Source organism: Anolis sagrei, chromosome 4 (genome assembly GCF_037176765.1).
Source record: "Anolis sagrei isolate rAnoSag1 chromosome 4, rAnoSag1.mat, whole genome shotgun sequence".
Lineage (NCBI taxonomy): Eukaryota > Metazoa > Chordata > Lepidosauria > Squamata > Dactyloidae > Anolis > Anolis sagrei.
Window position 1 is genome coordinate 171,632,890 of NC_090024.1, and position 11,512 is coordinate 171,644,401.

The following is an 11,512-nucleotide window of genomic DNA, read 5'->3' on the forward strand; positions in this document are numbered from 1 at the left end:
CTTGTTTCAGTCAAGCAAAAATGAGTAGTGTAAAGCTGTCCTTTCATCCTGTCCCCTCCCTCCCTCTCTGAAACTTACTGTACTTTTGGAATCACTGTTTGGTGAGTGATGTTCCCAGAAGTGAGAATAGATCTGCATTATATGTAAATGTTGAATGTTTATACCTGACACTTTCTCTTTAAAATCTTGTTTGCCAAAATAGAATCGCAGGTGGAGTTCAGCACAAGCACGGGAGTTTGGATTTCTCCATAATACTGTTGCACTCCTTGTCCTGCACTCAGATGTCTCCTCGCAAAGAAATGTAGGTAGGTATGGTTGATTTCACCTCAGTGACCTCTCTTCTTGGTGGCTGATCCTAATGCAGTACAGCATATTAAAGTTCTCTTATAAGGGCTACAACTGAACCATTACCACTGAATATGTGGACTTTCACAAATCCCACCACTGGTACCAACTGTGAGGGCTTCCACTCATCCCCATGTCTACCGCCAGTGTATGATGACCTTGTCCTGTCTTATCACTATCTCAAACGTGGGGGGACCGTCTAGTTTCCTTCTGGTTTCATTGCACAATTTTATTTCTTTATTTCAATTATGTACCGCTTTTCTCACCCCTAAGGGAACTCAAAGCGGTTCACGAAATAATAAAAGGCAAAGATTCAGTGCATCACATCCTTATAAAAACATTACAAATCTAAAAGCAGTTACACATAACTATAAATTAAAATAATTAAAAACTATACAAACCATTAGACATAACCATAAAACATTAAGACATTTAGAAATTGCATCAGTCCCATGGTTTCCTTTAGCTGCTTGTGTATTGCTGTCAATTGTTGAATGCCTGCTTGCACAGCCAGGTTTTGAGCTCTTTCCTAAACACCAGGAGGGAGGGAGTCGATCTGATCTCACTGGAGAGGGAGTTCCACAGCTGAGGGGCCGCCACCAAGAAGGCCCTGTCTCTCGTCCCCACCAGTTGTGTCTATGAAGGCAGCGGGACCGAGAGCAGGACCTCCTTGGCCGATCTTAATGCTCAAACTGGTTCATAAAGGGAGATGCATTTGGACAGGTAAGCTGGACTGGAACCGTTTAGGGCTTTATAGGCTAAAGCCAGCACTTTGAATTTAACTTCCCTATCAGACAACACCACCTGGAATTAACTGCTGCCATCACACAAACCTTGTATCCAAACTCAGTATTCCTTAGATAGCACTCCAGAGGCTCAAGTGGATAATATAAACATAATTATTTAATAGGTAGAAAATGAACATAACATCACAAATTGTTAATTGGGTATAACTAAATTCTGACTGACATACCTCTCAACCATATTGTAATTAGCTCTAATGCTGACAACAGCAGCCAGTCACCAGTCACTCACAGCATTCCATCCTCACCTTTCTTCCCAACAGATCCTGACCTTATGACTCATAGTCACATTGCATACATAACTCTACTTTCCTTCAATTTATCTCATAACACCATTTTCTACGTCAGCCCAGAGCACCACAGTAGCAACCTGCAACAATTCACGCTTTAAACTCAGTCCTTGTTTTCAGTGACCATTCACTGTTAGTGTACAGCTCTCTGTATATATGTCATAAATACAATATATTTCTGTATTCGTATATTTGTATTTTCTTTTTAGCTCCTGGTCTGTTTGTTCTACGATCACCCCATAGTAGTCCCACCTCAGGGGCTCTTCTTAGTCTCCATGAAGAAGTAGAAGCTTTGCTGTTCCTGTCTGAGGGGAAGCCTTATTTGATGGAGGTGATGCTGCTATTTTAACTCTCTGCTTCTCAGTTATTGGTTGAGCCTTAATGCAAATCAAATTTTAAACAAGCTTTAAGGGGGGAAAAGAAAGTCAGTCTCCCTTCTTCTTAGATTTTTCTCTTTCCTTATTAGGTGATGCATGCTTTGAGGGAGCTAACTGGATCGTTGTTCATCCTCATTGAAATGGTGGTGTATTGCTGCTTTTGTAATGAGCACTTTTCCTTTACCATGCTGCATTTGATCAAGGTAAGGAGAAACTAGTCAGAGTGAATTTTCAAAACATGGGGCTTGGATCATTGGTTTATATGTGTGTGTGTGCAATTCCACTAGTATATAATGTAAATGTCCTGTAGGCACATTATTTCTCTGCAGTGGGAAAGCTAATTCACATATAAAGAGATATCACTCCAGAGATTTTTGAATGACCGAAACTTCTGATGTGTGCCTCTCCTGCACATTTGCTATTTTGTTATACTATTGTGCAATATCTGCCTGGTAGTCTTGGCTCCTGAGCAGTGTCTTCTGAAACCTAATATGCACCCAACCACCACAAGAAAGATGTAGAATTTCCAGAAAGCAAAAGATCCGCTTGTTCATTTAAAACATTCATATCCCATTCTTCATTATACAGTTTCAGTTCTGACTGCAAATACAATAAGAACATAAAACGATTTCCGAATTAAAACACCAAAATAGCTAAAGTAGAATAAAAACATGCATTGAAGAAAAAAAGTTGCATTCCTTACACAAGAGTTTCCATACCTCTCAGTTCCTTGCATAATTTCCAACAACATCTAAAGGATCACACATTTCCCACCTTGATAGTTCATTTTTCATTTCTTCCACCTTCTTTGAACAGAACCAGCTGGAAACAGCAGCACCCCATGAGCTAAAGAACACGTTCCAGCTTCTTCATGAAATATTGGTGAGTGAGTAGACCACTTAATACGAAGTACCTTTCTTGATTTTATCCCTTTTCTGTTCATTGTATATACATATTTATGCTTGCTTGTGCAAAGAACACAATTCTAGTTTCTAGGAGCTAATTACTACATCTCATTTATTCTGTGGACTATGCAGCTTATCCTTTTATAGTCCTTGTTTTTGTAAAGTAAATGTCATGTTAGCAGAATATATCAAAAGTAGATTTTTCAGATTCCTTTCAGTAGACAAGACCCAACATTACTCTTCTGTGAACATCAGTGTAGCTTATAAAATGTGTTGAATTATTATACCTTCTTGTACCTGATATATTTGGGAACCTACATTGGGTTGGCTAAAAAATTATTGAATTAAAAAATTCAATCAGATGCTGCATTATAGCATTCTAGTAGAGTGCTTTGGGGTTGTTTACACAGAAAACTGCAAAAAAATGTGGATCTGATGCCAGTAATAATACAGTGTAGTGTTAACCTTATTTACATCATTTTGGTGCTGAGTCATATAGTGCTAATACCTCAAGAGCTAGAACCAATGGCTGCAATACAAAACGGCCAGCTGGATAGATTGTAGAACACCCTTCCAGAGTGAAGCTAGATTTCACACATGCACACACATCCTTCTACCAGCATCCAAAGACCTATTTCAGCAGCTTTTGAAATATGACTGATTGCTGAGATGGCTTTTATATATTTGGGTTTTATACTATCATCCCTTTCTGTTTCATTTCTATGGAAACTGTGGAAATGTGGTACAACCTGCTGGAAGAGATCCAACAGCTAAATAAGCTTTCACAATTTAAGACACAACTGAAGACCCATCTCTTCCAGCAGGCCTACCCAGTCAACTCTGAATCGTGAATTTTGGGTTGTATTCTGTTGCCACTATAGGTTGATCTTTCTACTCTTAATAAAGCTGGATTTTGATATATATTTTCATATTGTTGATTTTATTATTATTATTTGATACACAACAAAATGTATATCATATTGCTAGCTTTTGTATTCGATCAAATTGCTAGCTTTTGTATTCGATCACATGTCGGACACTTCCCAAGTGTCTAGGACTGTGTGATGTATCAACAAACAATGCGTGCAGATCTGAGTAGGGTAGCCTTTTGTAGCTGACAGATGGTAATTTTGTCAGCACCGATTGTTTTAAAGTGCAGGCCAAGGTCTTTAGGCACTGCACTCAATGTGCTGATTACCACTGGGACCACCTTTACTGGCTTGTGCCAGAGCCTTTGCAGTTCTATCTTTAAATCCTCATATCGTGTCAACTTTTCCAGTTGCTTCTAATCAATTCTGCTGTCACCTGGGATTGTAACTTCGACGATCCATACATTGTTTTTTTCCATGATGATGATGATGATTATTATTATTATTATTATGTTCCACTCCAGCTCTCCTAACACAGGACTCAACATTGCCCAGGGGGGTCTCTGCAACATAGCTATTTATTGGCCAAGGGCTGTGTCCTTGCAACTGACAAAGGGATCTAAGAGGTCCTTTGGAGCATAATGCCACTGTAATGCATTCTGCTATAAGAACATAGTGAAATTGTTATTTGCCAACCCTTTCACTAAATAGCTGTACACAGACAAAAACTAGTTTTGAGGGGGTATCAGTTATCTTACAAGGGAGATGTGAATTCTTACTTCCTACAAGCAGGAAAAGAAGAAGGGATGCCAGCCCACACTGCACTGTAATTAATTCCTTTTCTTCTTTTATACAGACCATTGAAGATCCTTTACAGATAGAACGGATCAAATTTGCATTTGAGACTGAAAATGGATTGCTAGGTTAGTATACCTACTGTCAAGCGTTAAGTGTCAAGAATTAATCATATAACTAGTCCCTGCACACAAGGAGCTTCTGAGCTCTTCAGATACCTGGTAAATCACTTTGAAATTGAAGTAGCATAAGCAACTATCTGAAAAAATAGGGTAGTATTTCCTGTCCAATTTCTTGCATTTTTCAGAGGCAAGTTGTTTGGGAACTCAACTTTGCTAAAATAATCCCAGCTCTTTTGTTGAGTTTGGTATGAGGTATTATTAGCTAAACTAGTGTTAAGGAAGCAGGCATGGTTCAATGATTTGGATGTTGGGCTACAGTTCTGGAAGTCAGGGTTTGAATCTCTGCTTGGCCTTAAAAACCCATTCGAAGACTTCGGGCAAGTCCCTCTCTGCCTCATAGGAAGGCAAAGGCAAACTCTTTGAATAAATGTTGCCAAGAAATCCCCCTGAAAGGTTTACCATTGATTGGAAACCAATTGAAAACATACAACAGCAACTGGTGTTAAGGAGGTTTCAATATTGTTTTAAATGTTCTCCACTGAAGAACCTTCGTAAGCACCATTGTCAGCAGAAGTAGGAATTAATGATTTTCAATTATTATTAAGGTTCTTCATTCTTAATTATGGTAAACTGATTTGACATAATATCTGTACTGATTTTTCCGGCAGAGTCCCTAATACTGTTTAATGCTCTTTCTCCAACAGCTCTCATGCATCATAGCAACCATGTGGACAGCAGTCGCTGCTATCAGTGTGTCAAATTCTTAGTCACTCTTGCTCAGAAGTAAGTCTAGCCATCAAGGGAAGTAGGAGATTGAGATCTTTGATCATACTGTGTTACTTCTAAGTTGCTTAAAGAAACTGATTCAAGGATTGGTTTTTTTGGCAATTCTCTCTCATATTTTCCAACCCACAACAGAATATGGAGTCTTTTGACCCACCGTTAATAATGGGTTCGCATAAATTATTCTTTTAGTAACATTTTTCCTGGCTAACAGGATGAAACATGATCAATAAACAGTCGTACAAAATAAAAATAAACAGTGACCAATGTTAGCAATGTGAAGTGCAACTCAAGAAAATGAACATCATATTTATTTTTTTTATTTTATTTATTTATTTATTTATTTATATCCCGCCCATATCAGCCCGCAGGCGACTCAGGGCGGTCTACATATCGGCACAATTTGATTCCATCAATACAATACAAAAGCAAAAACAATTAAGTGCATTTAGACAAAAAAGACAGTGCAATAACAATTTAAAAAGAGCTATATCCTCTCAATCCAATCCTCATCCGTTTCATCGTCTTGGCCGTTCCTGGGTCATTCTCCATCTGAAGCTTGACTATTCCGGGGTTCCAAATGCCTGCTCGAAGAGCCAGGTTTTCACTCTCTTACGAAAGGTCAGGAGGGAGGGGGCTGATCTAATATCCCTAGGCAGGGAGTTCCACAGCCGAGGGGCCACCACAGAGAAGGCCCTGTCTCTCGTCCCCACCAAGCGTGCTTGCGAAGCAGATGGGATTGAGAGCAGGGCCTCCTCAGATGATCTTAACTTCCTGGAGGGTTCGTAGGAAGAGATGCGTTCGGATAGGTAGGCTGGGCCAGAACCGTTTAGAGCTTTATAGGCTAAAGCCAGCACTTTGAATTGGGCCCGGTAGCAAACTGGCAGCCAGTGGAGCTGGCACAGCAGAGGAGTTGTGTGCTCCCTAAGCGTCGCTCCTGTTAGCAACCTGGCTGCTGCACACTGGACCACTTGAAGCTTCCGGGCCGTCTTCAAAGGCAACCCCACGTAGAGCGCGCTGCAGTAATCTATGCGGGATGTAACCAGAGCGTGGACTACCGTGGCCAAGTCAGACTTCCCAAGGTATGGGCGCTGCTGGCGCACAAGTTTTAGTTGTGCAAATGCTCCCCTGGTCACCGCCGAAACCTTGGGTTCCAGGCTCAACGATGAATCCAGGATCACATCCAAGCTGCGAACCTGCGTCTTCAGGGGGAGTGTAACCCCATCCAGCACAGGCTGTAGCCCTATGCCCTGTTCGGCCTTTCGACTGACCAGGAGTGCCTCTGTCTTGTCTGGATTCAGTTTCAATTTGTTAGCCCTCATCCAGTCCGATATAGCGGCCAAGCACCGGTTCAGGACCTGAACAGCCTCCTTAGTAGTAGGTGGAAAGGAGTGACAGAGTTGGACATCATCTGCGTACAGATAACACTGCACCCCAAAACTCCGGATGATCTCCCCCAGCGGCTTCATGTAGATGTTAAACAACATGGGGGACATTATAGAACCCTGCGAGACCCCACAAGACAATGGTTGTGAGGTCGAGCAGTTGTCCCCCAGCAACACCTTCTGGGTATGATCCTCTAGGAAGGACCTGAGCCACTGTAAAACAGTGCCACCAAGGCCCATTCCCGTGAGGCGTCCCAGAAGGATACCGTGGCCGACGGTATCGAAGGCCGCTGAGAGGTCCAGCAGAACCAACAGGGACACACTCCCCCTGTCTAGCTCCTGGCGCAGATCATCCACTAAGGCGACCAAGGCTGTCTCGGTACCATGTCCTGGCCTAAAGCCAGACTGTGCCGGATCCAGATAAAACGTGTCTACCAAGAATACCTGGAGATGAGAGGCCACCACACGTTCCAGGACTTTGCCCAAAAAGGGGAGATTGGAAACAGGCCGATAGTTGACGAATTGAGTGGGGTCCAGTGATTTTTTCAACAGCGGTTTTATTACAGCTTGTTTTAAGCTCGCTGGAATTTTGCCTTCCCGAAGGGAGGCATTAACCACCACCTTCACCCACTCGGCCAATCCCCTTCTGGCCTCCTTTAGAAGCCAGGATGGGCAGGGGTCTAGGATGCATGTGGTTGCCCTCATTCCTCCAAGTATCTTGTCCACATCCTCGGGTTTCACCAATTGAAATGAATCCATCAAAATCGGACAAGCAGGTGCTCGTGTTACATCCTCAGAGACCGCCGTTAACATGGTATCCAAGCCAGAACGGATCAAAGCGACTTCGTCCGCAAAGAACCGAGCAAATGCTTCACAGCGGGCCGTCGAGTTGTCAGGGTTCCCATCCGGAATGGTGGGATTTAATAGACCTCTGAGAACTCGAAACAACTCAGCCGGACGGTTCTTTGCGGACGCAATATTGGCCGCAAAGAAAGATTTCTTTGCCGCCTTTATTGCCGCGGCATATGCCCTTAGAAGGGCAACAAACCATGTTCGATTTGACTCACTCGGGTCCGAACGCCACACACGCTCTAGTCTCCTCTTCCTTCGCTTCATCGCTGCCAGCTTCTCGTTGAACCAAGGAGCTGGTTTAGCTCGGCTACTTGAGAGGGGACGTTCCGGAGCAATCGTGTCTATTGCCCTAGTCATCTCCCCGTTCCAGAGGGACACCAGGGCATCAACAGGATCACCAACCGAGGTGGCGGGAAAATCCCCAAGAGCCGTCAGGAATCCATCCGGATCCATAAGTCTCCTAGGGCGGACCTTCTTAATGGGTCCTCCACCCCTGCAGAGGTTATGGGGTGCAATGAGTCTAAACCTGATCAGGAGATGGTCGGTCCATGGCAACGGAGTAATAGATAACTCCTCAATACCGCCACTGTCCTCCCATCCCTGGCAGAAAACCAAATCCAAGGTGTGTCCTGCACTGTGAGTAGGGCCAGATACCATTTGGGACAGCCCCATGGTTGCCATGGAAGACATGAAGTCCTGAGCCGCTCCTGATAGGGTGGCCTCGGCGTGGACGTTGAAGTCCCCCAGCACAATAAGCCATTGAGACTCCAACGCCAGGCTCGAGACCAATCCTCGAGACCAACCCAGCTAGCTCAGATAAGGAGTCTGTAGCGCAGCGAGGTGGACGGTACGCTAACAGAATCCCTGTTCTGTCCCGGTCACCTACCCTCAGGTAGACACATTCACAAATGGTTGACTGCGGGATGGGGCACCTGGTCAGGGAGATGGAATCCCTATAGACCACTGCAACCCCGCCTCCCCGTCCTCCAGGTCTCGGAAAAACCTGGTGGGCACAGCTGGGTTAGATTCACTCCTCCAGTCTCATCCAACCAGGTCTCCGTAATGCACGCCAGGTCTGCCTGTTTCTCCAAGATTAAGTCCTGGATGAGAGTTGTTTTACCATTTACAGACCTGGCGTTCAACAGCACCACCTTTAACCCGGAGGAAACGCCATCCTTGGTACCCAAACTTACCTTATCAGGAAACCGCTTCAGTTTTACTAATACATTCTCTCGTTCCCTAGGCCGAATTAAAGGCATTTCTCCCCATTTATCACCCTCCCCCCTCCTGCATTCTGTAATCGCTTCTAGCCCTCCCCCACCCCCACAAAGTGCAAACAAAAGTGCAAAGTGCAGATGGCTAGGGAGCAGCATAGGTATAGGTTACAAGTTCTTAAGGATCACTAAAGTGCCGAATGCAGTAAAGTGCAGGAGTATGTGCAAATTATGCCTATGGGATATATTGCCAATAGATGTCAATTGATCGAGATTAAAGTGTCTTAGTGTCTTAGTGCAGAGTTTCCTGAGTTACCTGTAAGATATTATTATGCTAGTTTTTCCCCCCTTCCCCTTGTAACAAATCATCATAATGACAAGTAAAGACTAATACAATCTAATGACCATTTCTAAATTTAAAAGACCATTTAAAAAAGTGATTAAAAAAAGTTTTGGTTTGGCAACTAGAAATTGTTGGCGCAAGTTACATTCAGAATCTGGATTAATTAGACATTTGAAATGTTTCATCCTCTCTACTCTGTGCTGCCAGTATTCAAATTAGGACAAGCATTCAAGTTAGAACAGTGATGTTATATACTCAAATAATGTTTTAAATACAACAAAGGAGCGTGTCTCTTTAATAGCCCCAGATGTATAAATAATACTTTGCTTTGAATTTCCAAGGTGCTCTTCTGCTAAAGATTATTTCAAGGAGAATTCACACCATTGGAGCTGGGCTGTTCAGTGGCTTCAAATAAAGGTAGCTCTCTTACAAATGTTTTTCCCCCTCACATTGCTGCAATGGAAACTCATGTAGATGAATGTAGATTGAAATTAACAGCTGATTAAGTTTTTAAATCAAAACACAGAACTCATATTCAAAATCAAATAAGGAAACAAATAGTATAAACAAGAGAATAGCCTATGGTGATTCTTCTGGCCCAGCAGCCCCCTATATCCTACCTCATATTATTCAGTGTTCACCTCCAAGTTGAGCAAGGTAGAGAGAGAAAGAGAAAGGGACAGAGACTTACTTGCATGTACTTCCTCTCGTTACATTAGGAATTGAAAGCAGTAGCCTTAGCACTTAAGCTATACTCTCCATGCCATTTCCATTAATGGAAGTTTCCCCATTTTTCTAGATGTCTGAACATTACTGGGCTCCGCAGAGCAATGTATCCAATGAAACCTCAACTGCCAAAACTTTTCAGCGCACTATTTCTGCACAGGTCAGTCTAAACATGGTACTGCTTGACCCTCCATATCCTCTGATTCTGTATCCATAGATTCAGTCATTCACAGCTTGAAAATATTCCCTCCAAAATCCAAAAAGCAAACCTCAATTTTGCTGTTTATATGAAGGACACCATATTATTACTCCAATGTATATATCGGGACTTGACCACCCATTGATTTTGATATCCATGGGGAGTCTTAGAACCAAACCCTGGCAGATGTTAAGGGCTTATGTTGGTGTATTTGAACCTTTTTACTCAATGTATGGTGTTTACTTTATTTTAAAAATCCATATGTAATGAAAAAGTGAATTGCTGTCTTTGTTCACTTCTAGTACTGTGCCTATAAATTACTCTAGTATTGGTTAGTATTTTCAGCACTGGACATACAAGTCAAACTATAGGCTCGTATGCAGAAAAACATGATAATCTATGTGAAATTCATTTGATGCATAAATCGCTTGTCATCCATTGCTTAAACAGTGGATGTGAATAGTATTCAAAGTTTTACAATCGTTTTTTTAAATTTAAAAATCTCCTATATTATAACAGGATTCATTTATAAATGTTTGAATTAGTTCAAAAATGTACTATTGGTGGTGGGGGGGGGGCATTTATCAGATAAACTCTTCAATTATATGAACCTCTTAGCAGTGGTGAGGGGCCATGGTGACACAATGGGTTAAACCCTTGTGCTGCTGACCTGAAGGTTGGCAGTTTGAATCCACCAGATGGATGAGCTCCCGGTGTTAGCCCTAGCTCCTTCCAACATAGCAGTTCGAAAACATGCAAATGTGAGTAGATCAATAGGTACCACTTCAGCAGGAAAAGGCAAAAATGTACTACAAGCAGTTATGCTGGCCACATGACCAGGAGGTGTCTATGGATGCAGGCTCCTTGGCTTGGAAATTGAGAAAGAGCACCTCCCCCAGAACCGGAGATGAAAGGAAAAGCCTTTGCCTTTGTGTGTTTGTGTCTCATTGTATGTCATTGTAATAAGGTATTAAATGTTTGCCTGTGTCTACTGTAATCCGCTCTGAGTCAGAATATAAATAAAGTGTTGTTGTTGTTGTTGTTAGCATGGTTCATAACCACTCTGCTGTTTTATTAGGACACACTGGCATATGCCACTGCCTTGCTAAATGAGAAAGATCAGTCTGGAAGCAGTAATGGATCTGAGAGCAGCCCAGCCAATGAGAATGGGGGCAGACATCTACAACAGGTAAATGCAATCATAATCCAGGTTGAACCTATTACATTCATATTTGCTACGAGTGTTTTTCTCATCAATATGCAAAAAAACCCAGAAAACTGTGTTGTTTGTGATCATTGCGCAATCAGCTGGCAGGCTGCATAAAAGCAATCACATTTTCTAAACTGAATGAATACTAATTGGTTGAAACTCTGCTTGTTGGTTTTGATTTGCATATCCTCATGCTGAAAATTGAATTCTCTTATATATTGAATTCCACTGAAATCACCTCCATCTCCCCGAAGGGACTCAGGGTGGCTTACATTTGGCACAAAGTGCCTAAAA

General features: G+C 42.4%; 2 protein-coding genes across 2 annotated transcripts in view; one reads left to right on the forward strand and one right to left on the reverse strand.

The window, feature by feature from the left end:
• The window catches only part of USP24 (ubiquitin specific peptidase 24), a 106,582-nt gene that overhangs the window by 92,561 nt on the left and 2,509 nt on the right, over positions 1-11,512 (forward strand). The window contains exons 58-66 of the mRNA XM_060773568.2: positions 203-305; positions 1,648-1,769; positions 1,905-2,018; positions 2,632-2,697; positions 4,446-4,512; positions 5,211-5,289; positions 9,425-9,500; positions 9,883-9,969; positions 11,087-11,197. Coding sequence (XP_060629551.2) covers positions 203-305; positions 1,648-1,769; positions 1,905-2,018; positions 2,632-2,697; positions 4,446-4,512; positions 5,211-5,289; positions 9,425-9,500; positions 9,883-9,969; positions 11,087-11,197 — 825 coding nt within the window. The remainder of the gene's footprint in view (positions 1-202; positions 306-1,647; positions 1,770-1,904; positions 2,019-2,631; positions 2,698-4,445; positions 4,513-5,210; positions 5,290-9,424; positions 9,501-9,882; positions 9,970-11,086; positions 11,198-11,512) is intronic.
• The window catches only part of TMEM61 (transmembrane protein 61), a 179,612-nt gene that overhangs the window by 50,438 nt on the left and 117,662 nt on the right, over positions 1-11,512 (reverse strand). The gene's annotated exons all lie outside the window — the stretch shown is intronic.